Source organism: Misgurnus anguillicaudatus, chromosome 24 (assembly GCF_027580225.2).
Source record: "Misgurnus anguillicaudatus chromosome 24, ASM2758022v2, whole genome shotgun sequence".
NCBI lineage: Eukaryota > Metazoa > Chordata > Actinopteri > Cypriniformes > Cobitidae > Misgurnus > Misgurnus anguillicaudatus.
In genome coordinates, this window is record NC_073360.2 from 16,779,656 (window position 1) to 16,807,170 (window position 27,515).

Sequence of the window (27,515 nt, forward strand, 5' to 3'; positions counted from 1 at the left end):
GTCGAGAAGAAATTATGTTTTTTGAGGATGGACTTTAATAGAACCCAACATTTAATACTTAACTCAACACTTAACAGTTTTTTTCAACGGAGTTTCAAAGGACTATAAACAATCCCAAACGAGGCATAAGGGTCTTTTCTAGCAAAACGATTAGGTAGATCTGCGTATAGTCTGCAAATCAATCCTAGAGAAAGCCACAAGGCTCTATAAGAGTGTACATAGATGCTGTTCATGTTCACAAGTGAAGGTGGCCCACAACAAAGCCCTGTGGTGCCCCAGAAATGATGCAGTGTAGTTCAGATACCTTAAAGGATCATTACTTTCAAAAAGAACTCTGATAGGCTATCTATCTACCAAAGCTGCTAACACCCTAATGTGTGCCCTGGAGTTGTGAGAGAGCTATGTTGGCATGATACTCAAATTGTAACAACAACCCAAATCTTACGTTTCAGCTCTGTCTTAATCAGACTGGGTTTTATTGGGCCAACATAGCCTCAGAGTATTTTCCCTTATTTTGTGAGAGGTGCTTTTTCCTTAAAGAGGGCCTCTTTGAGAGAATGTTTGTTTGATGGAAAATCCTCAGAGCAGCACATGTCTAAGAGGCAGCTGCTCTCTATCTTAGAGGACTTTGCATGATTTTGGCTCTGAATGAGATGCATCTGCTACAATTGTTCCATAACTTCGCAGTATATCTTCTGTTCAGCTCTTCCTAGTCACTGATAATATGAAATGCACTTATAATAAAAGTTTAAGCCTTAATGGTTTCTGAACTATAAAAACCACTACACGATTTATAAAGCTAAAGAATATTTATGCCTTTATGTAGAATGGGGAATCGTTTTTAGATCAAAACCAGCATGATAGTTGAAATGAAGCCAAGTATTTTTGTCAACTGATTGTTTGTCTACTACTCCAGACAGCATGTTCTCATAAACTGTCATAAGCGAACAAGCTGCAGATTCATATGATTTGGAAATCTTTCATTAAGAATAGGAAACAGACCTTTTAACCACAACCCCACCCAGGAAAACAAAACAAAAATGTTTTTGTTTAATTACAGCTGTCACAACACAAGTTGTTCTAACATGCTGTTTGATCTGATCTGTAATTTACAGTTTTTTGTGTGTGTGTGTGTGTGTGTGTGTGTGTGTGTGTGTGTGTGTGTGTGTGTGTGTGTGTGTGATTGAACCCACACTTTTGCTTCAAAATGAAACAATTCACTAAGTGTGTCATTTGCTTAAAGGGAAAGTTCACCCAAAAATTTACTCATTATCATGTTGTCACAAACCTGCATAAATGTCCTTGTTCTGATAAACACAAAGAAAGATATTTTGAAGAACGTTTGTGCCCATTTCCCACACATACTGTACATATTCCTTTTTCCTACTATGGAAGTCAATGGGGCTCATGATTCACGTTCCTCAAAATATCTTTCTGTATACAGGTTTGTAAAAACACGAGAGTGAGAAAATATGACATAATTTTTATTTTTGGGTGAACTATCCCTTTTTTATTTGCACATTTTAGACATGTCCTTGAGACCCACTTAAGACTATGGCTGCATCCAAAACTCTAAATTGCTGCCTTCTGAGGCAGCTATCCAAGGCAGGAAAGCATCAAGGCATGTCCGAATTCAGTGTTAGGTTTACTTCCTGTCTCCTGGGATACCTATGCGTTGGCATACAATAAGAATGTGATTGGTCGAGCCTGGTCGAGTTCGGAAAAATAAAATGGCGGCCAAGGAAGCGACTGGAGCACAAATTTAATGTAAATAAAGGTAGATGTTCACTTTTTACACATTTTAATTGCATTTCTAGCGAGAAATTAGTATTATAGTTTTCAAATATGTGATTAGTTATCACCAAGGCGCTCTCGGTTTAGATTTTAAACACGCTGCCTGTGAAGTGTGTCCGAAAGTCTTTCTCTGAGCTGCCTTCATGCCTCTGAAGTCATTTCCTCACGAGGCAACGAGTCACTGCCTTGAGTTTTCGGACCCAGCCCACGTAGATTACTTACCAACATCACCATATGACAATATGACAAAAACACTTTTAAGCCGTGGCATTTAGACGATGCCCAATTGGCACTAAGGAGCCTAAAGTGTGCCAAGAAAACATCCCCCAGGCCCACACTATTACGCCATTGCATTAATGAGAAATTGAACAGGTGTTCCTAATAATCCTTTACTTCAAATGTAAAACTGACAAGATCCTACAGGCTAAGAAATCAACAGGATAAATTATCATGATTTCAAAGTATAAAGAATATAGGATATGAAATGTTTTGACATTTAGAGAAGCCAGAGATTAATTTGGAGATCTTAGTTCTGTACCTAAAATAGAAGTTAAATGCTTAAATAAGCAAATAATTAGCAATTAACAAAAAGGAAAATGATAAAGAAATAATAACAGTAATACTAAGTAATGATTTAGTATGTCTTACATACTATGTCTTACGTTTAATTTTCGGGTGTTTGTTGTATTACCTCCCACCTCTACAATGGGTGCATAGATGCACTGGAACAATCCTTCCTAAAATGCATGAAACTTTCGTTTACAAACACGTGAAACTCTTTGTTTGTATTCCTGCAATAGGCAAAGGTGGATTATCGCCACCAACTGGGCTGGAGTGTTTATTATTCAAGCTCTCAGCGGGAGAATGTACGGGTGTGAGGCGTTTAAAAAAATAGGTCAAGTTTACAACGAATGCTAAAACACCTGTTGGAAAGCATCTTTTGCATCGATTTTTGTGTGAGCATATCAGTGAACACCCCTGACCACTCGGTGAGTTTCACGTCTTTGTAAACCAAAGTTTAATGCATTTTAGGAAGGATTGTTCCTGTGCACCTAATGCAGCCATTGTAGAGGTGGGTCAGATGATTAAGTGCACAATTAAAAAAAGATAGATATGTATTAATCTGTCTAAGTTGAGGTAAGAAGATAATAAATTACTGTGGTGTTTTTCTTTAAAAGGACTTTGAATTTACCCAATGGCTGGGTTTGTCTCATTTTGATGGGTTGAAAATAACCAAGCATTTTTTATATGTATTATACAGCCCATTATTCTCTATTTGTAAGACCATATAGAACTGCATATCAAATAATAAAGAGCTGTTTTTTACAAACCATTTTATTTCAACTGTTTGGAAAATTAAAGCGTATGATGTTAATTGTGGAAATACGGCATCATGGCATAAGGGAGGTGGTGATGAAAGATTCCCATCGGCTTAGCACAGCCAGTGCTGGCAGTCGCACAGATTCTGATGAAAGGTGAGCTAGACTGTTGAGTTTCCTATTTAAAACCCAGGAAAAGGAGTACGGAAAAAGCAGAGCACCTTTCTAAAAGTCGTAGCACATTTTTTGTTCAATATTTATAGCAAAAGTATGCAGAAAGGAGCATTTTTATATACACCCTTCGGGATAGATGAACTCATGCTGTCCATAGAAACACCTTGAAACAATGCTAAACATCACATAGCAGTGTTACATTTATAAAGCAAAAGTTGAAAACCTTAAATGACATGCATGTACTTTTTATATTTTATTTATTTATTTATTTATTTTTATTAGGCTCATTGTCTTATATTTATAAACAACTAATCTTTTACTAATGTTTTGCAACACAGATGTAGTTGCAACAGGGCATTCCTGATTTTGCCAAGTGGTTTATGTCCTCAGGAACATCTTTATAACACCCCCTATTGTTATGTTGACCCTGGGACATTTCAATCAACCAATCGGATTTCAGAAATATGTTTACAGTTTGTTTCAATTTCAAGCTTTCAACGAGAATTAGCTGCTTCAAGAGCATTGTTTTCACTTATCATATCCCTACGATTTTAGTGTTCAGTTATTGTTAGGGTTGGGGTGGGTTTAGGTCAGTGATTCCCAACCGGGGGTACGCGTACCCCAGGGGGTACGTGAAGAGTTTCCAGGGGGTACGCGAAAAGATTTACATTTTGCTTTGATCTCATTTACTTTTAATAAAAATGTCTTTCGTTTGTCCAGTCATTGACCGATTGATTTTTGTGAGGAAAGCATTGTAAAAAGGACAACTTTGTAATTTTAATCTTATCATTAATATAATTAGCCGTCAAGAGTAATGCGCTGCATGATCCAAAACGCAATAGCGATGTCCAACTCAAGAACGATCTGACTATTTTTAATGAACCTGAATAGTTTCTAAAGACACAAAGTTTATTAACTATAATTAATGTTTAAATAATGTTATAATATTCATTACTCCTGCCGTTGCATTTTCAAATTATGCAAAAAAAAAAAACGTTTGCATTGTTTTTGGCTAACACATTTTGTCCCGTATGATGTCTTTTGTAGGCTATTTATAAAGAATGCCTTAAGACATTTTGTTTCTCTTTATATTTGAACAGAATAATTTAACTTATTTGCACACTTTAATTATCAGTAACTTAAATTGAGATTTTAGTAAATTTAGGGCATTTATTAAAAAGGATGTGAGAGCTCAAATAAGCGCCGGAGTTGAAAACTTGCGTGTGATTTACTACAAAGGCGCAAATAAAATACACAGGCAAAATAATGACATAAGCACATTTCTCTAATGACCATTGCAATCTACTAAGAGCAGCGCAAATTAGTACAGGGTCGCAAATAAGATACCTCGGCAGGACATCGCAATGAAAATGCGGACTGCGGAGTGTGAAATTCCAGCTAAGTAAAAGTACACTATAAACCGGAGGATGAAAGATGAAGGGTAAAATAAGTTTTGAAATACCTGATTTTACTTCTCCTCGTGACTTCTCCTCCTCTTTTCTCCAGCAAATTAAACATAGCATGGCTTGGCAAACTATATATTTATTTTAAAGTATGTTCCTCTGGCAAAATGTAATACTCTCCTCGCATTAATGTTAATAAAGGAAAACTTCCACAAATGCATATGCAATAAGGTCGCAAAAATAACACCTTTTCAGAGCTAAATATCTATTGCCTGTCTTTAGTAAGTTCACTCGTTTTTTAACGCCAAAATGATGGTTTGCGCAAGCTGTTAGTAAATTTGGCCGTTAAAGGGGTCATATGATGATTTTTTTAAATTTGTAAAATAAGTCTTTGGCGTTCCCAGAGTCCATATGTGAAGTTTTATCTCAAAACACCCTACAGATAATTAATTATAGCATGTCAAAATTGCCATTTTGTAGGCCTGAGCAAAATGTGCTGTTTTTGGGTGTGTCTTTTAAAATGCAAATGAGCTGATAAAATGCAAACACTGATCGCAATGGTAGTGGTTTGTTGAAATAAACATGCTTCATCAGTCAGTGCTTTTTACTTTAATATTTAAAATTAATCAATTAATTAAAATTACGAATTATTTGTCTTTAAAACACAACTTTGGTTTAGTTTCGATGAAGGGGTACTTGAGCCTTACTGATAGGGCTGTGGGGGTACTTAGGGCTAAAAAGGTTGGGAACCACTGGTTTAGGTTTTATTTACAAAAAAAGTTGTCCTAGGGTCAACACAATATGTTGCCTCTCTCACTTGGCAAAGTCAGTTCGAGCTCAATGTACAGCTTCTGGCAAAAAAGCGAACCAATCTGTGAACAAATCAATTAAGTTGTGGGGAAATTATTTTGTTTTGCAAACCCCAAACTTTTGCTCTTAATTTTTTTTAATTTTTTTTGCAATTAATTTATATTTAATGATACAGTGTGAAAAAGAAAACGGTCTTGAAATGTAAAACCTGATGGTAGAAATAACCACCAAACCACATTAATTGAACCTAATCGGTTATGTCATCTGTATGGTAGATTTTAGCTGTTTAATTTTTTTAATTTTTCTTATTTTTTTATTTAATACAGGTTGTTTCTAGCTCTGAATCAGTGCATTTGTAGTATGTATATTGTAAATCTCATGATAGATTTATATTCCAGCTTTTCAGGGATAAAACTAATTTCAGCGAAATCCTATAAAATAATAACTTTTACACAGACATCTGGCGCATCCCGGTAAGGATTTTGGCCTAACTCTCGCTTATTGTTGCATAATAAAAAAGGTTTATTATCACAGCTGTTTTTAAAAAGTACATACATTTCTTTCAAAAGAATTATAAGACCCGAGTTTTAGTTTGTCTTTTTTCAGATTTCTACCAGCTATTTTGGGCTTAGGAAGAACCAATAAATATAATAAAAAAAAATTTAAGAACATAAAGTAGTGTATTTGTCCATGTTTGTGTACAACAGTTTCCAGTTACACAGAATTTAGTATTATGGTGCAAACATCAAAAAAGTGTAATGTCCACATCCAGGTCTTAGAAGGTTAATAATAATAATAATAATAATACATTTTATTTATAGCGCGCTTTTCTAAAACCCAAAGCGTTAAGAGTGAGAAGGTTAAATTGTAATTATATTCTTTGTAACAAATGCATCACATAAGTGTTTTGTATATGTAGTGGATGCAGTATAAACATGTAATGTAAACATGTGTCACTATCTTTACAAAATGCTTTTAAATCATGTACACTTTTGTGAAATGCTGGATTATTAATATGAAAATTCATGTAGAGTAAGGGATGGTTCTTCATGTCTAATATCTACAATGCTCTTTGTTTATTGTATCACAAATTTGATGCAGAGATGCTGTGACCTTGCATTCATTCTCCTGAATGGTTACAGATTTTGTGGTGTATTGCCAGTTGCCACACATGTGCATTGTTGTTTTCATAAACCCTTGTTCAAATTTGATGACTGTAAAGTGTCAGGACTCTGCCTTGAAGTCTTGTTAAATTTGTATTTTGTCATGGTGGCAGAGTTCTGGCAGTCCCTGGCCTTGTGTGGAGGTTCATGCCTTGTTTTTGTGTTTGGGCATGTACCTCCGGTGTCTTGTCATTTGTCCCCGCTCCCTCGTTCTCCTGCTTATTGTTAATTATTACTTATTCCCATCACCTGTTCCCCGCTCGTTATCTTGTTTGGTTTGCTCTATTTAATGTCAGTGTTTCTTTAGTTCTGTGCAGGATCATTGTGCTGTGTTCTGTTCCTCGTGTTCATGTTTCCTTGCTAGTCAAGATACCAAGTCAAGTTGTAGTGTTTCATGTTTCATGTTTCATACCCCCTCGTGGGTTCTTGTTTTGTGTCGAATTAAAGTGTTTTCTGTTTTCCCCGACATCGTCTGCAATTGGGTTCATCTGTTCTGCTAATCCTGACAGAATGATCCTGCCAACACTGAACCCAGCGACGGTGTCGGGGTCCGTCACGTCGCCTCCAGTCAAGGTTCTGCAGCCCACTGCAGTTCGCCCAGCCTCTTGCTGGTTGACGGAGGGCGAACGCGCAGCACTCCTCAGTGCCTTTTGGAGAGCCATCGCCAGGCCGGAGCCCGCGCATCCCGCGCAGCCAGAGCCGGAGCCCGGGCATCCCGCGCAGCCAGAGCCGGAGCCCGCGCATCCCGCGCAGCCAGAGCCGGAGCCCGCGCAGCCAGAGCCGGAGCCCGCGCATCCCGCGCAGCCAGAGCCGGAGCCCGCGCATCCCGCGCAGCCAGAGCCGGAGCCCGCGCATCCCGCGCAGCCAGAGCCGGAGCCCGCGCATCCCGCGCAGCCAGAGCCGGAGCCCGCGCATCCCGCGCAGCCAGAGCCGGAGCCCGCGCATCCCGCGCAGCCAGAGCCGGAGCCCGCGCATCCCGCGCAGCCAGAGCCGGAGCCCGCGCATCCCGCGCAGCCAGAGCCGGAGCCCGCGCATCCCGCGCAGCCAGAGCCGGAGCCCGCGCATCCCGCGCAGCCAGAGCCGGAGCCCGCGCATCCCGCGCAGCCAGAGCCGGAGCCCGCGCATCCCGCGCAGCCAGAGCCGGAGCCCGCGCATCCCGCGCAGCCAGAGCCGGAGCCCGCGCATCCCGCGCAGCCAGAGCCGGAGCCCGCGCATCCCGCGCAGCCAGAGCCGGAGCCCGCGCATCCCGCGCAGCCAGAGCCGGAGCCCGCGCATCCCGCGCAGCCAGAGCCGGAGCCCGCGCATCCCGCGCAGCCAGAGCCGGAGCCCGCGCATCCCGCGCAGCCAGAGCCGGAGCCCGCGCATCCCGCGCAGCCGGAGCCCGCCCAGTCACAGACTGAGCCCGCGCATTCCGCGCAGCCACTGCCGGTGCCGGCGACAGAGCCCGTGCCGCCGACCCGTCCCGCGCATCCCGCGCGGGCGATTCAGCCCGCGCAGTCCCAGCTGCGTCCTCGCCCCAAACCCCCGTGGACTGTCCTGTTTTAGTGTTGTGGACTTCAGCTGTCTTGTGGACTTCAGTGTGTTTAAGTTTTGTTTTGCACCTTTTGTTATTTTATAGTCTGATGTGTTCATAGTCTTGTCATGTTTATTATTTGTCATGTTCTTGTCTTGTGTGTTCCCTTTTTGGACGCCAGGTGGCGTCCTTTGAGAGAGGGCTACTGTCAGGACTCTGCCTTGAAGTCTTGTTAAATTTGTATTTTGTCATGGTGGCAGAGTTCTGGCAGTCCCTGGCCTTGTGTGGAGGTTCATGCCTTGTTTTTGTGTTTGGGCATGTACCTCCGGTGTCTTGTCATTTGTCCCCGCTCCCTCGTCCTCCTGCTTATTGTTAATTATTACTTATTCCCATCACCTGTTCCCCGCTCGTTATCTTGTTTGGTTTGCTCTATTTAATGTCAGTGTTTCTTTAGTTCTGTGCAGGATCATTGTGCTGTGTTCTGTTCCTCGTGTTCATGTTTCCTTGCTAGTCAAGATACCAAGTCAAGTTGTAGTGTTTCATGTTTCATACCCCCTCGTGGGTTCTTGTTTTGTGTCGAATTAAAGTGTTTTCTGTTTTCCCCGACATCGTCTGCAATTGGGTTCATCTGTTCTGCTAATCCTGACAAAAGTATACGGGTAACTTATTGGAAATGACACCACAAGATAACTTCAGGCTCTGCCCCACATATAGGCATTTAAACATATATATAATAAAGACAATTCCATTAAAACTAAGGTTTCTTCAATTATGAACAAGAAGTTTTGACTTGGATTACAAGATTACATTGCTTGTTTGTTTGGTGCCATGTGAACCTCACACTAATGAACTAAAGGCATATAAAACAGCAGGGGTTCTCTTATTTGGCAGCTCTAATTGGAAACTGTTGTGTTAAGCAAAGAAAAGAGTGATCTGACATTAATAAAGATCTATTATATGAACTCCACTTCATAGAGTAATGGCCCACAAGTCTTGTAGAGAAAGATTCTGTGGTTTAGTTTCTTCAGCTAAAGTTTTATTTGTATTTTAACAACGCTTTTGATTTATTTTTGAGAGCGCGGACGTGTTGATTCACATGCAAGTTTCTTAAGGACCAGTTAAGAATTGACAAAACCTTGCTCACAGTGCACACAGTATGATATAAAGCATGATGATGTTTTGATAAGATATACAGTGCTGTGCAAAAGTCTTAGGCCACCATGCTTCCATTAGATTTGTTGTTTTTGCAATTGTATAGTGATCATATATAATTATTTCTCAGTCTCTTTATTGGAATACAACCAGAAAATACAGGAAATGTGTATGTAGTATTAAAAACAGTATAAAAGTATAAGCTGAAGTGTATTTAGGGTAAGCTCCCCTTCCACTTGAGTAAATAGCAGGATCTCTACGTTTAGACGGAAACGATCTGAAGAGGAAACGCAAAAGTTGCGTTATAACTTTTTATTCTGCGTTTATATGAGCGTTTTATGGGGGAAATCTGCATGCATATGGTGACAAAAGTGTGTGATATTCGATATAGTATGCACTCCAGGCAGCTAGGTGGCAATGTGAAGCACTGACACACAACTACACCAAGTATGCGCGCCTGCGTACAACCTTCCTTCTACTTCTCTCCCTAGTAGCGCGAAACACTTCAATGCGCCTTCTCTGATCAATACCGAGCCCCTAAGGTGACATTGGAGCAAAAAAAAATCTAAAGTCCAGTTTTATTTGCTCACGCAAAACCTTCATGTGCAGATTTTTTTTTTTTAAGTTTAGTTTTGCATGCTCTCGTGAAACTTTTCGCGTGAGCACGCAAAACTAAACGCGGTAGTTTCATGTGCGCTCACGAAAGTTTCACATGCACACGCGATAGTTTAGCACATGATGAGAGCCATCGTAAGCAGACTTTTGCATTTTTACCCTTTAGACGGGAACGCGACGGTAGAGGGTTTTTAAGATTTTCACTCTGGAGGGTGGTTTCACTTTTTTGCGTTTTTAAGCCCCAAAAACACAGTCGCCATGTAAACGAAAGGCACATCCAATAAAATATTTTTACGTTTTCACCCTCAAGCATTCTTGTGTAAACAGGGCATTAAACCTAAATTAAATGAAATCCTAATTTCTAATTCTAATCGAATGACTTCACTTCAGACTCCTCAAAAACGCTCAAGATGTGTTTCGTGCTAAGAGAGGTCACACTAAATACTGACTGATGCCTGAAAAAGACATTTAGTTCTGAAAATTATTTTGTTTTTAATGTTGTGTACATATTTCGTGTATTTTCTGTTTGTATCTTAAAAAAAGTGAAAAATAAATATGGATGGACATTAAAACTTCGCTAAAACAATAAAGCTGGTGAAGGTGGCCTAATGGTAGCCTGTATTTTACGAGGTGGCTATTTCATGCAAACACATTTGTACATTTTTGTAAGATTTGCTTTTGCCATTGTGACCTTGGGGTTGAGGTGAGGTTAGAAGTGGGGTTTTGTTATTGTTTTTATTTTATGTTAGTGGTACGTTTTTGTATGATTCACTTTGTACAAATTAATACGAATAAGCCAACTCGTAAAATGGGTAGGAATTTTTATGAGATCAGGCTAAACCAACAGTCCTGTTACACTCTACTCTACTTTTCTTCCTTTTTTTGTCAGTAAGAAAAACGTTACACAATTATTATGTAAAAATATTCCCAATACAATAATTTTACACATGCCTGCCACAAGAAGCTTCCATTGGAAATAAAGGAATTACATGGGTAGTTATTATTGCCATTATGCAAATACCTAAAGCAGATCGTAGCATCTATTTTTTTTCCCAAATATCAATATGGATTAAAATCTCATATTTATTCCTCAAAATGTCGTGATGTTATTTGACAAGCTACGATAAATTGACCTCTCATCATAAACGCAGTGTTTTTAGATTTGCTACAAATATGCAATAATGAAATGATGCAATGAAAGCAACCGTGGAGCCAACATATTTTCCACATTTTCAGACAGATTTATTCCACTGGAATTACGAGACAGATTGGAAAATTTACCCTGACACAATACCAGTAAAAATCCATTGTGACACCTGTGACATTTTCCAGTAGCTTTAATTTTAACAAACACGTGCAAGCACGTATGCAACATGTCGTCTCCAGAGGACTGCTCACAATTGCATAATTTACTACAATAACAAGCAGGAATGACCACACACACACTTCTGTTGGTGAGATCAAAACAAAAAGAGCATGAGAAAGAAAAACAAGGGTGTTATTGTGTATAAAAAACAGATTCTGGGATGGGTTTAGATCAAAGCTTGTCCATCCCAAGCTATTTTATTTTAATAGCTTGTGTTTATTTTGTTGTCACATCAAAACGTAAAAAAACATCTGATGTGTTTTACTTTGATTTGCAGTAATGTCTTGCATACCGGCATGCCGTTAATGAGCTAAACTATAAAAAACATTAAAAAAAACATAAATCTGCTATGATGGCGGTCTGGATAACAACTGAGTCACACTGGCACATGCAGAGGAGCAAGAACATAATGATCTGGTCACTACTGTGCATCTAATAAGCTGTAAATCTCGTAACAGCTACTTTATGTAGATCTGTTATTTCACTTTAGCCATTAGAAACCTGTTCTAATCACTAACAAGCAAATGTTATAGTTTTTAAATGTATGCAATTAAACTTAATTGTCTATGAAGTATGATGCACGGTGTAAGAAAACCATAGGCATTTCTTTCCTTGGAAAGTTTTTCCAAGAAAAAGGAGTTTCTCTGAATAATGTGGAGATATCGCAAGCTAAGCCTGATAAATGGTCATGGAAGACTTAAGCGACGGTCTCAGTCAGCAGGAAGGAGATAAATACATGATCCTAATGTGAGTTATTTTCAGCTTCTGTAAGTCACATCTGGCTTTGGTTGCATTTCCGGATCAAAAAAAGATGGGCAAAAGAGATGTTTTCAAACTTTGAGCATGAAGAGGTGACTGCTGTTAGTGGAATGAGTTTGTGACGCATGCACTGCACATTGCAAACCATGTATTTTCAAGCCAGACTGATCTCACGGAAAGTCAAAAAATTTGATTAATTTATTCTTGTACATGGCACGAAATTCAGCTTTTTTCGTGCCTTGAGCATGAATTTCTAAATATAGTTTTCCATTTCCGTTGCACAACTTTTTGTGTCATTTTATGCATTGTCTTCTCATTGTTTTTTTCTATTTTCTTACCATTGTTGCTTGGGGTTGGGGTTAGAATCACTTTCTGTTTTATTTTTAGACATCCAAACCTCAACTCTAACCCCAACTCCAAGTGAGAATAGTTTTAAAAGCGGAAGAAAAACATGTAGAAACCAATACATAAAAGTACATCCTAACCCAAACCCCAAATCTAACCCCAACCCCAAGCGAAAATATTAAAAAATAGAAGAAAAAAATTAGAAAAAAAATAAATGACATGAATTCAAGAAAGTTGTGCCACGGACACGAAAAACTATTTATAGAAATTTGTGCGAGTGACCAGAAAAGACATTTGTGCTCAAGGCATGAAAAAAGCTGAATTTCATGCCATGGGCACAAATTAATTCAAATCAAATTTTTCGTGACTATAACATGACTTTCCGTGAGATCATGTCGCATATAGCAGCCTTAACACAAAGCGGTTAAAGGACAAGTTCGGTATTTTACACTTAAAGCCCTGTTTTCAGATTGTTTATGATGAAATAGAACGGTTTTAACTGAAATTTGGACATATGATGCTGGCCCCAGAATTTTAGGGTGTTTGTTCTATCACCTCCCACTGGAACAATTTTCGGTTTTAACTGAAATTTGGACATATGATGCTGGCCCCAGAATTTTAGGGTGTTTGTTCTATCACCTCCCACTGGAACAATTTTCGGTTTTAACTGAAATTTGGACATATGATGCTGGCCCCAGAATTTTAGGGTGTTTGTTCTATCACCTCCCACTGGAACAATTTTCGGTTTCTGAGGTATCATCTCCCACTCCCACAATGGCTGCATAGGTGCACTGGAACAATCCTTCCTAAAATGCATTAAACTTTGGTTTACAAAGACGTGAAACTCAGCGAGTGGTCAGGGGTGTTCACTGATATGCTCACACAAAAATCGCTGCAAAAGACACTTTTCAACAGGTTTTATCATAGTTTTTGCCAACTCTATTGACTTGTATTAGATGTGCTGTGAGGTACGGTATTACCCCGCGCCGGGAACGTTGTTTGTATTCCTGCAATTGGCAAAGGTGGATTATCGCCACCAACTGGGCTGGAGTGTCTATTATTCAAGCTCTCAGTGGAAGAATATTCGGGTGTGAGGCGTTTGGAAAAATAGGTCCACAAGTTTACAACGAATGCTAAAACAGCTGTTGGAAAGCATCTTTTGCAGCGATTTTTGTGTGAGCATATCAGTGAACACCCCTGACCACTCGGTGAGTTTCACTTCTTTGTAAACAAAAGTTTAATGCATTTTAGGAAGGATTGTTCCAGTGCACCTATGTAGCCATTGTGCGAGTGGGAGATGATACCTCAGAAACCGAAAATTCTCGGGCCAGCATCATATGTCCAAATTTCAGTCATAAACAATCTGAAAACAGGGCTTTAAGTGTAAATTACCGAACTTGTCCTTTAAAAGTCTGTGTAAAGTCAAATCAGAGACTTATTTCTGAACACAATAGAAATGTATTTCTGAACAAAGACTGTGAATACTGAATTGTGGCGCTTGACCGACAGGGCCATGCGCGGTGGCTCAAGTGCGTCATCGAGCCACCGCGCATGGCCCCGCCCCTAACACAAAAACATCCATTTGGTATTTAAAAGTGGATAGCGGTTTCCCGCGAGTGGGCGTGGTTTCAGCGCCCATAGCGGACACGCCCCCAGCGTTTGAGTGCAGAGAATCTGGATATTCTTCTAAGATTTTAATAAAAAATATATTTACTTGGCGGTTTTTTCTTCGTTCAAATTTGTCTGGGTGGTTAATAACAATTTTTTTCTGTAGTGTGACAAACTGAGAAGACATTAAATATCAGAATACTAGTGACTTTTATTTAACCAAATTTGCAGTGTCTAAGCTGCACAGTTTGTAGTTAAATACAATGTTATAAAACATATTAATTTTTATTTGTTGTATCACAGTAGCAGATCTCACTGTTCTACCATATTCAGTTACACTGTAGTTATCTATAGAGTAGAGTCTCTATGAAGACGTCAACATTCTCTACCAGACATTATCATATGATACAAAATTGTTATTGTATATTAGCCTTTGAAGACGTTAATGTACATGTCACATATGATAACAGCCAGAAATTATAGAGCATTTAACTTAAATGTGGCCAGTGAGATAAACACGTACATGTCCTTATCTGGAATCCATGCCAATATTACCCCATATACAGTGTGCAAGATCAAATGCCCCCCTGAAGCCCTTCAAGGCTGTATTACCGCAAGGACGCTTAACACAGATTACTGGAAAATTCCTATGGGTGAGCCAAGGGAATATTACTGTGATAAGACAAGCCACTGCTTATAGGGTGACAGCTCAAACAAATTAAGATCATTTCCCTTCAATCGACAGAGATCAAACAAACAGCGATTAAGACGCTTAACCGCAAACTTCAACCAAAATGTGTTATTAGAGCACATTTTAAACGAGACTATTGAAGGGAAGCGTGTTTGTGAGCTTGTTCAGCATTTGTTTTCACAAGAGTCCCATTTTCAGATGAAGTTTCCAAGATTGGTGACTGACAAATGGTAACTTCTTGCTTTTGAATGCTGGTGCTATAAAGAGATATTTAATAGGTGAACTTTAAAGGTTTATCAGATGGTAACACAAGGGTAGTCTATTTTGAAGGGAAAAGCCGAGTACTTTGCCAGAGGAACATGTCCTCTTAAAACATTTGACTAAATGAGTACGGGAGGTTCCGTGTAGACCAGAAACATTTATAAAAAATCATCATGACTCGTAATTCTTCAAAAACATTTTTTAAATAATTGTGAAACTTTCAGGAGGAGACTGATTAATGTATTCCCTCTATCTTTCTGAGTCTGTAGAGCTTATCAGACGCCAATATAAACTTACAATCTCAGGCTGTTGGCCACTATGCTTGTTGATTCTGAATACACTCTTGTGTTGGGCCAAAAAAAGGTCAAACCCAACACATTGGGTTGTTAGGTTGTGTTAAACCAAAATGCAGGGTTGTTTAACTCATTGTTGGGTCAAATATAAACATTATCTGGGTTAATTTAATACAATGGTCTTTTTGGCCCCACACTGGGTTCAAAATAACCCATGTATGTGAATTAAATTGTAGTTGGAAAAGGAAAAGCTTTAAAAATCCTCGAAATGACTAAATTAGTATTATGTTATAGTATTAACTCGCATAAAATTAAAATGTTTAGGTATTAGGTATGATCATTTTAAATGCAACAGCATGTCTGTTCAGCTTTTTTGAGTTATAGGCTTAATGTTGTGGTTATCTTATTTAAAGAGATTATATTAGTAAACCATTATTTATAATATAGAATAAAATTAATTTAAGATAAATCTCGAGTTAGCAGCACTCTTGTAGAGAAATCGTTGGAAAATATAATTTCCACCAATGTCCACCAGAGGACACTATAGATCAAATATTTCACAGCAAAAGTTGGTGGGTGTTCATATGTCGTACAATATTTAAATATCTAATACATATTCAGTTAGCCAGTGCAGTCTGAACGTGTGTTGTAAATTTTGTGGTATTTATTAACGTTAGTTGATGCATTAGCTAACATAAACAAAATGACAGCATTTTTACAGCTTTTCTTAATCTTAGTTAGTAATCTGTTTAATTTCAGCATTTATGAATACATTTTTTAAATCAAAAGTTGTAGGCTATCTGTTAACATAAGTTGATGCACAGTGAACTCAAATTAACATTAACAAAGATTCATAAATGCTGAAAAACTATATCCCAGGTTAAATCAACGTTGAATGGATTTTGCAAATTGAATCAACATTGAACAAACAACTGACATTATTTCAACCAAATTTCAACGTTGATTTTTAAGCATTTTATTAACAGTTTTCAACCATTTAGCATTAACTGTAGTATCAATGTTGAAACAAGAATTGACATTATTTTAACCATATTTCGACGTTGAATGTCAGTCATATGCATGCTGGGATTGCTTACTGTATGTTTATGTTATAGCTAAGGCATTTAGTAATTTAACAAATAACCTTATTGTAAAGTTTTACCAATTTTCTATACAGTTTATCAAAAAACTTTTGTTTATTCACTGGAGCTTGTTTGATAAAAAGAGATTTGCATTAAATTATGGTTGTTCAAGATGGTTGTTCATGTTTAAAATTAACAACTAAATTACAAACATTTGCTTATGTATATTTGACAATTCATCTAAATTAATCACATTCAGGTCACATAAAAAATTACAGTATAGACTTTATTATTTATACTAATAAGGTTTAAAAACACTTTAGTATCTAGGAATTTTACTACAGTATACTCTAATAAATATTAAAAATACTTCAATATTTAAAGTTAACTAAAGATTAAAATATTTATTCATATTTGAGTAGAAATTAATATTTCAGCATTTATTCGCTATACTATTTGTTTAAATTTGATTAACATACTACTGCAAATTTGACACACTGTCATCTATTCAATTCTCCAAAACAATTAACCTTTACTTTGCAAGAAGGTTTCTCATAGTCTGTCACCGTCAAATTTGCATTTATCTGTATTTAACAGCAAGTCAAAACCAGCCCTTATTGTTAATCAAAAACCTGTTTTACATTGCCTATTCACATGAAATGACTGGGCTTTAATAATTGTTCCCAAGTTCAGTTTACCAGTAATAAATATAGTCATAAACATCCATTATTATTGAAATTTGAGACCATACTGCCATAACAATCACTTTCTTAGTAATTTGTAAATTTTTACGCTATTGAAGACCACTTCCAGTTTAATTTTTTACTCACTGAGGTGTTTCATATTAACACAGAATTACAATTTATATTTCAATGAAAGCAACAATTGATGCCACCTGTATTGAAGACGTGTCAATAATGCTCCTCCCTAACCATCTGTGCAAATGCAAAGTATCACAGTGTCATGCTTTCAGAATAAGTGGCACCAGTTCAACTGAGTTGCATAGCCATGTATCGTTATCCTATTTCAGAGAACAACAAAAACACCTTTGTTTTTATTGTTCAAGAATCTATACAGTATTTTACTCCACCACAAACGACTGGTGGTTTGTTGCTGCGTTACAAGGTACACCAATGCCGTTGTATACAATTTACACTCTTAAAAATAAAAGTGCTTCACGATGCCGTAAAGAACCTTTAACATCTAAAAAAGCTTTCTGTTGTAAAAAGGTTCTTTGTAGCGACATAAAAGGTTTTTATAAAAATGTAAGAAACAGTTCTTTTAAGAACCTTTAATTGAATTTTTCATTAAGGAACCAAAAATGGGTTTGCTGTAACATTGCTGTAAAGAACCTTTTAAACACTTTTATTTTTGAGAGTGAAAAATTTTTTATAAAAAAGAGTAAGAAACAGCATAATAAATTTCTGTCTGATACCATATCTCTCCCCACAAATGTTTGACATTTTTTTAGTAACCAGAGCAAAAAGCTAAATAATTAGCAATAAAGTCTAGTGCTGCCTCACGATTAGTCGCGACTAATCATTTGCAGAATAAAAGTTTTTGTTTACATAATATGTGTGTGTGTACTGCGTATAATAATTATGTTTATATAAATACACACACATACATGTATAATTTTAAGAAAAATAAATATTTATATAATAAATATTTATATTTATATGTAATATAGGTGAAGTTTGTGTAGACAAAAACATGATTGACATTTATTTTTATAATTATACATGAATTATTACACAAAAATGTATTTCATTACAAAACAAAAATGTTATTTAAAAAGTGTTTTTTTAAATAGTGACTTGAACTAACATTACTTTGGACCAAATAATAAAGAAAAAGCAGTCAATAATATTTTAGAAAAGTTGTAATTTTTGCTGTTCAAATATACACCTAATGAAGCTGCTTGATTAAATGACAAAAGTACATTTCTGTAAACATTTCTAGGCAAAGATGGTAAAATATAACATGGTTTTGGTTTATTTGTTTATTTTTAGTTACAACATAATCCCTATAGTTACATAGTGATGACTTATTTTTCCACAATTATCAATAAAGAGTTAGTGACCTTAAACTTACAGGTAGTGTTTCAGACACATTGTAATTGCAGTAATAAGATAAGATTAGATTGAGACTAAAAGATATAGCTGTAAGGTGCTCTACCTATATGTTGCAAACTGAATGTCAGCACCTAATGGAGGAATAAGTGTCTCTGGAGATAATGAGTCACCGATAATCCATTCTTAGGAGAGAGAACAAAACACTAATCTTTGTTTTGTCAGCCTGTGCAGTTCAAACAATCCAAGATGAAAGTCACTAAAATCACTTACATGAAACAGTAAATACTCCAGGGCATTTGAAATCTCTATCTGTAGACATGAAGCTTCACCAGACAGTTCAAAGGTCTGCTGAGGTATCTGATCTTCATTTTGCTCCATCTTTTGTCATCCTCACTAATTTGATAATGTAACTCGTATGCAACACCAATGCATGCTAATATAAGCACGAGAAACATGCAGAATACTTGATTCGGCAACCAGCAAAGGTTAGACATGAATTTACCAATGATGTTGGCGTGTCATGCGTGCTCTCTCATTGCTAATCTACAAGGTTGATGCAAATGCTTGAAAAACGTCCTGGCAATTATTTGCATGCAAACAAATGTGCTAGGGTCATTTCAAAAGCTGACTTCTGATCATCATCTATAGTCTCGTTCTCTTAAGCTGAGTTGGATTTCGTGTCTTTGGTATAATGGTCAATTTCGGCTGGAGTGTAGGAGTAGATACTGTCGTTTCACTGGGATAGATAGCTGATTGTGAATTTCGTGCCACTTATTGTACTTCAGAGGTATCAGCAGCATGGAAACCGGTAAGGTGTAGTTTTACATTCAGAATAATGTTACTAGTATGAATTTTTAAAGTAAAAATGAAGTATACTGTGGTGAAGAGTGTGCCAAATATGGAGCTTGTCACTGTATGGGACAGTACACCCGAAAGGTGCACCTGCCTTACGTTATTAATTAACAATTAATGTTCACTTTAGGAGTGTATAACGTAAGTCTGTGTTTAACGTTAAAAAGTATAGGTGTATATTACGTTTTCTTATCCTGTAACACTAAAGGTACAAATTTAGCATTTTTCTAAAAGTGTAGTTTTATTTTTATAATGTTTAATTTGTAAGAGTAATCCTGTTTGAATTAAAACCACTTAATATTAACTCTAATGTTAACAAGTCTAAGTATTTCATTATAAAGGTTTTAATGGTACTTTAAGTCAATTTTGTAAAGATTAAACAAGCAAGATAAGTTAATTATTATATTTTAAAGACTCTTCGATGTTTATAAATAGCAGAAACTTCTTCAACTTCATTCATGAAGCTGGGGTCTTTTACATAACGCTACAATGATTTTTGCATGCAATTTCCTATCAGAGATATTTTAAATTGCAAATGCAGTGTTCTGTTGGCCTGCGCTTCCCAGGAATCTTTCTTACTGTATTTGAGAGAGCATAGTTGCTTTAGATAGCCTATTGGTTCATTTCAGGCCAGTCAATGTGTAATGATGACTCACTTTATAATGTGCCCCGCACATCCTCTTCCTTAAACTGGCATCAAGACGAATCATAACAGCGGATACCAAATAAATGTAAATTGATAATCAGCTCCCCGTGATGTTTCGATTGGAGAGTTAGTGTTTGTAAACTGACCAATTTGCATTGACCAAAACCAAAGATAATTTCCATGCCAGTTATAGATGCATAGTCTTCCAAATAAAAAAAGAGAGCCTACCCCATTCATAATCATCTGTGGGAAAATATATATATTTTTTAAGTACAGAGCTTTAAACTCTCTTCTCATTAAACACTATTATATTTATTCATGCTAAATTTGTTATTTGTGATAAATCTGACTGTCAATATTTTTACTGTTATTTTATCATATCTTAAATCCAATTAAAAGTGAATTTGATTCAGTATTACAATTGTAACTTATGCATTGTAAAAATAATATCATATTATGTTATTTTAACTTAAATTTACAATTTAAAGTTAAACAATTTCAATTTTTTTTAGTTATGTCAACTTATCAGAAGTCAAAACCTAATCGAAGTACTTGCATGCAGCAGCAGAATAGTGCAAAGCACTTTAATTATCTGATATGATTTCTTTTATATTGTTTAGTTTATGGACACAAGTTTAAACAACTTAATAATGCAAGTCAACTCTACATAAACTGTAAAAAAAGGCAGCACGAAGTTAAAACAACTTGGTTTTGCAAGTCAATTCAACCTACTTTTTTAAGTTTTGGCTTAAAAAAGTTGACACAACTTATAAATTCAAGTTGAAACTGTTTAATAAAATAAAAATAGATGAAAAACACAAAAAATATATGTTAATTTGACATAAGTGCTGCGTATGCTGCATTTTTTTTATACAGTGAATGCAGTTAAAACAGCTTGGTTTTGCAAGTCAATTCAACTTGCTTTTTTAAGTTTTGCCTTAAAGGAAAACGCCACCGTTTTTCAATATTTCACTATGTTCCCACCTCAATTCAGACAAATTAAAACATACCCATCCTTCTTCAGATCGTGCACTTTTAATCTTTGCACAGCGATTCGTAAATGTGTTAGCTTTAGCCTAGCCCCATTCATTCCTTAGGATCCAAACAGGGATGAACTCAGAAGCCACCAAACACTTCCATGTTTTCCCTATTTAAAGACTGTTATACGAGTAGTTGCACAAGTAAATATGGTGGCACAAAATAAAACTTTTGTTTGGAGCCATAGGAATGAAAGGGGCTAGGCTAAATGCCAACACATTCAAAAAGCGATGTTCAAAGATTAAAAGTGCACGCATTAAAAAAAGATAGATATGTATTAATTAATCTAAGTTGAGGTAAGAACATAGTAAAATATTGAAAAACGGTGTTGTTTTCCTTTAAAAAGTTGACGTAACTTATAAATTAAAATTAAAATTGTTTAACTTAATTTTTCAAGTTAAAGAAACATAAAAATATGATTCTTTTTCCTGTAGCTCAGATAGAGCATTGCGTTTATAGAGCAAAAGGTTGTGGGTTCGATTCCAGAAATGCACAATTTATGTTTTGTCTTTTTGGATAAAAGTGTCTGCCAGTGTGTAAATGCAAGATTCAATTTCTGTCCCACGTTTTAGCTCACAAAAGCACTTTTACTGCTGTGTGTTTCCCAGAATGTTCAAAACGAGTCTATCAAGGGGTCAGAGTCAAGCACACAGTGAAAGATCTGCTGGCAGAAAAGAGGTCGCGGCAGACGAATGGGCCGCACTACACTGTAAGTCCGACACTTAATCTTACCTGGTCAATACAGTCAACTGAAACGTACCCCGCCCTGCTGTTCACAATGCTTTCTTTTACCCCATTCATCCTGTCACTCTGCTCTTCTTTTTGAAATGCAAACAGACAGTTTAAAACAGTTGGCATATTCTGTGTCCCACCACATTATTTGCTCATTGGCTTCCTTTTTTATTCTAATGATTTCTGCCTGTTTTGTCTCTGATATGAGCGCTTAGAATCTTGTCCCCTTCTCACACAAGTGGGATGAAGCAAAGCCCATTAGTAAATACCTTCACATAAGTGGCAGACAATAGCGACAGTGCCGATGGCCGCGAACTCCTGAGGTCATGGAGTAAATCAATCTTTTGGTGCTGTGGTACGGCTATGCAAAGTCAAAGACTCGCACACCTGCTCCACTACATTGTTCCTCCAGCCGACCACAGACAAGTCTCCTGTTGTCACTCCAGACAAGCACAAATCAGACTGTATACATCTGGCTATACAAGAGACAAAATCTTTCGACTGCGTGTCAATTGCACTTACTGCGCTCACTTTGTGTTTGACTAGTAGGAAAGTGAAATGTAACGCATAGGCTTTGGAGAGAAGCTTGTACATAATCTGATCATTTCTGTCGTGACATAAACTGTGACTGATCTGTTCTTGGTTATTTAATCCATGGCTGAAAATTTATCATTTGTCTATTATGTAACAGCTGAAAAGTAACTATGTATTCAAAACCCAATGAAAAGAAATGCATATAGGTGTCAATCATTGTGAATCTGCTGAGACCAAATACACATTACAATGGTTAAGCAGGGGGAGGGTTGCACGAGAGAATCGAAGCATGTTGAGGCCACGCAGAACAAAACTGGCTTTATAATGAGCTTACTTCTAAATCTATAGCCTTTTATTGGAGGTAGAAGAGCCATCTGCAGACTTTAGCAAACATTGTCCATAGAAGTCATGTCCAAACATAGGACCAAAACAATGGAGCCACTTGCCACGAGTTTTAGCCGAACGACAGTCAATTATCTTCTTATGTAATCTTTGGTGAATTTATTTTATTTTATTTTATTTTTGCATGCACTGTAAATAAAAATGCAGCATGAAGTTAAAACAATAAGTCAATTCAACCAACTATTTAAAGTTTTGACCTGTGATACGTTGACATAACTTTATTATATTTTATGTTAATTTAACTTAACCAATTATGTATTAAATACCACTTCAAAGTTGACTGCAAAACATTGTACATTGAGAGCTGATATTATACTATGTGATCATTGCACTGATCTGATACACAAAACAATATAAGTAAACTAAGCATGTACATTGTACTTTTGTCAAATCAACATATATTTTCTTGTTACTTTAACTTAACAAATTATGTCATGCAATTTCAACTTGTTTTTTTAAGTTATGTCAACTTTTTAAGTCAAACCATAAAATAGTATGTTAAATTGATTTGCAAAGCCAAGTTGTGTTAAAATAGGCAGAAACAAACACAAATAGCTTGCATCTAAACTAAAACGTCACTTTATATTCAGCAACATGACATATGCAAAGCATATAATACGATCATCTAAGCAACAAACCACAAGCAGAGCCCTTATATAATACAGAAGCCAGTAAACACATGCTAGTTTTACTACAGTCTTTATTTCACCATATCTACAGCTGTTTTTCCGCCAATGGATCGAATTTACTACTTTAGAGCCTTTCCACCCCCAACAACGCACACTAACACCAACTCGTCCCTGCTTTTATCTCCTGCCTGCATCAGGTGCCATAGCCTCAGAGCTCTTCAACAGCCTGATTTCCATACCATGCCTTCAAAGAGGCACTGAGGCGTAGGTTGTTCACATAGGGAAGTCTTGGGATGAGCAAATGACATTCAAATACTAGCCTCAAAATTTGCTTGCCTCCAGCCAGTGCTGCCTTGATATCAACTCTTTTATGCTTGTAATATGCAAACGGAAGAAAGCCTCTGTATTACTTTACCATAAGCCCTAGACCATTCAATAACAATATTGTATGCTGCAAATCCTTAGGTCCCATTGTTATTTCGGGAATGGAACCGTGGTGTTTAATAGGGGGTTACTGGAGAAAGTGAGAAAAGACAAAACATGTTTTGAGTGACTATACAGATTATTATACACTAATGCAGCATGAAGTTAAAACAACTTCAACCTAATATTTTAAGTTTTGGCTTAAAAAAGGTGACATATCTTTTAAATTCAATTTGAAATTCTTTAACTTAATTTTTTAAGTTAAAGTAACATAAAAATATATGTTGATTTGACAAAAATGCTACTAGTGTTTTTTACTATGTGTAAATCATCTGATTGGGCCTAAATGTTGCGTTATTGCGTGAGAATCTCCCTAGGGTTTGGAGGGAAACTCATTAGATGTATGCAAATATTTAATATGCTTTTGCCATGTGTCATTACGCTGCATTGCATTAGTCAAAGTCTTTCAAAATGTTCACAGTAAAATGCTGGGTAATGAAAAACTAATGAGATCATATAATCAGTTTGAGTTGGTATATTTTGGTTGACTTGACGCGCTTTTGTTTGTTTTTAGGGTGTATCAACTCCACAAAGTCCATTTGTTCAAATGACTGGTGAGATACGATCACTTTATATTAGGACTGTCAAAAGATTAATCGCGATTAATCGCATACAAAATAAAAGTTTTTATATTATATATAAATTTAAAAAAAATTATACATAAATAAACTTTTTCTTCAATGTATACATATAGTATCTGTGTATTTATATATACATAGTAATTACACACAATACACATACAAATATATTATGCAAACACAAACTTTTATTTTGTATGCGATTAATCGCGATTAATCTTTTGACAGCCCTACTTTATATAAATATAAAATACATATTTAAAAACATGGAATCTGGATCTGTTCAGTTTTCCAACTTTTTATGTAATAGTATTTGTAGATACTTTTTGATTAATTTATTATACATATGTGATGGCACGAACATTAGTAAACACTAATTATACACTATATATTTATTATATAGGCATCACTTAACAATCCAAACTGCATTGCCATTTTTGTTTCTTTGCTCCATTTAGGGTCTCACATGCTTCCGAGTTACTATGGCATGAGAAGACCTTTCATCACAGATGAGTTTTGCTCCTCAACAAAACCGTTTCCTTCTGATGTCTACCCATCAGCACTGACAGGGAAATCTCTCTCATGCGACACTGGATGCATGTCCGGCTATTCCTCCCTTATAGATAGCTACTACCCAGAGTCCTTCGGAGACTACCGGAGCTCACCTTTCTCCAGCGGAGGAAGTACAATCTTCTCATCCTCTGCATTATCCTCCCTGCTTCCTACATACTCTGGTGACCCTTCACATTATTTGCTGGTAAGAAAACAAGGGTGTTACAAAAGCTAGTTTAATAAATAAATAAATGTGACACTGTCTGTGAAATCCAGGCTCATAAATCTTATCATCTAATTTTGAGATTTAGTTCAAAATTTCACTCATTGATATCAATCTCTGACATGACCTTACTCAGTCAGCATTAAAGATATCAAGGTGATATTTTCACACAATGTCCTTTACATTTTGTAGAATGACTTTTTTTTAGAAAACAGTAAATTACAAAAAAATACTTTAGCTGGGTTTTCATAGGCAGGGTCACAAATTTCATAATTTTTGTCATTAAAATCTCCTAGTGTCCATCTATTAACTTTTTTACTTGTTATTGGGCTTTTTTTATCCAAAACGGTTTATGAAGTCAAGATATAAATTTGATCAGTATGTAATGGGGTTTGAACCCATGGTCTTGGTGTTGCAAACATCTTACTGTCCACCATTCTTTTACATCTGTTTCAAATCAAACTATTATATAGCCTTTTACAATATATAATACGATAGTCCATATAACCTCTAATCCCCTAGTTTGTTGTAATTTTCTGTAATTATCAGATCAGAATCTGTCACTGGGACAGTACCCTTTAAAAAAGTACACTGTTGTACCCAAAGACTGCATATTAGTACCTAAAAGGTACATATTAGGACCTTTGTAAAGGGTCCTGCGCCAGGGACAGTTTTTGCACGAGAGTCCCTTTTCAGTTTTTGAATTCATGTTATGTATCTTGCAGAGGGATTCTTGGGAGCCCACTGGGACAGAAGCAGTAGATGGTCTATGTGGAGATGGTCTGACCCCTGTACCCTTGTCTGCATCCGGGTCTCTGGTCAACCCCGAGACCACAAGTCCTACCCAGTTCCGCTCATCCTCTCGGGGTTCTAGCATGACATCATCGCAGACATATTCCCTTCATTCTCTGGATGAAATCAATTACCATTCGTCTTTCCAGCCCACATCTGGCAGTTTTGCATCCGCATCCTTTATGACTGAGCCTGCAACCAAACTGCCAGCGTTACCATCAGACGACAGTCCCGGCGCCCATCCAGCCCTGAGCAACAGCCTTGGATGGGCAAAAGAGGACACTGCTAGCACTTGGTCACAGTATGAGGTCAGGAGGGCATTCTGATAATGAACTATAAGGAAATAAGGGCTTAAAGCCAAGCAGATCAACACCTCTTCAATTCACAAGTAAGCACTAAAAACGCACTGTCAGATTTACTTAGCAGGGCTAAGGCTTTATATACTGTATGGGGGAACAAATAATACTGCATTGTCTTTGTTTTATTTGAATAATTTCTTGTCATTTTATGTTCAGTTTTATAGGAAGATAATCACAAGTTCTATTGTTCACAGCTAGATAAGGGTGATCAGTATATGAGTTTGTATATTGGGATTTTTTTATGACACATAAGTGACTTTGAGTCTATTTAAATGTATATTTCTTGCAAAGAATTTAAGTGTTATGATATTTTAAGTTGCTGTGTAATATCTATTCTTGTCCTCTTTATTTTTCTTGTTTGTTTTTAAGATGAGTTTTTCCATTCAAAAGCATGTTGTGAAAACTGTCTTAAAGGTAAATAAAACTTCTAGCCAAATGGGATTTACAAGTCAAGTGGATTTTCATTTATGCAAGTGCCTACCTGTCCCTAATATAAGCACAGAAAAAGAAAGTTTGCAAATATGTGGCTGTATATTTAATTGGCAAGTGACATACTTTATTTGAATACACAATTCACACAACCAGACTGTAAGTTACACATTTTAACCAGCAGGCGGCGACATTCGTCCATCCAGCAAACCCACCTAAAACCCCATGAAATGATGTAGAATATAAGAGATAGCTTAACTTCATGGACAATTTAGAAATCGAATGACATCGAAAAATTGAAAAGAAAATTGTATTATTGCTTTAAGATTTCAATAAGTCAAGATTTTAATACGAGATTAGTTTTAGACAAAATGTGAAATGTCTAATATTCTTTCGAGATGCCGTTTGAATTAAGAGCAAAAAAGGTATTTAAATAAATAATTTGTAAAATACCATATTTTTAATCAAAACATCTTAAATGTCGATTATCTTGCAATTGTAAAATTGCATAAATGTTAAAATGCATTTCTTAAATTGACACATTTATGAGATTTTCCAACTTTCTTTAAAATGTAAAAACACCTGTATGACAAAAAAATCCTACAAAAACTTATAAGATTCGACTTTAAATGCAATTTTAAATTGTGTTTGGTGACACTGAATAAAGTTCAACGAAACAAAAATGTGTTTTTTTGCATCTTTTTTTATTTTAAATACCATATACATTCAATTACAGTTTGAACTAAAGCCAGGTATTTGAACATTTTGTTTGGGCTTGTACATCAGCATCAGCATCAAATCAGCATCTCTGTGATGATAATAAATGTGCCATATCTTAAAGAA

At 36.5% G+C, this 27,515-nt stretch overlaps 1 protein-coding gene across 1 annotated transcript; it reads left to right on the plus strand.

The window, feature by feature from the left end:
- Positions 1 to 18,254: 18,254 nt before the first annotated feature.
- pou2af2 (POU class 2 homeobox associating factor 2) lies at positions 18,255 to 27,280 on the plus strand. Its single transcript, XM_055196229.2, has 5 exons — positions 18,255 to 19,231; positions 21,568 to 21,668; positions 24,254 to 24,293; positions 24,776 to 25,074; positions 25,818 to 27,280. Exons 1-5 carry the CDS (start codon positions 19,222 to 19,224, stop codon positions 26,208 to 26,210), a joined length of 843 nt encoding a protein of 280 aa, XP_055052204.1. The 5' UTR covers positions 18,255 to 19,221; the 3' UTR covers positions 26,211 to 27,280.
- Positions 27,281 to 27,515: the final 235 nt, after the last annotated feature.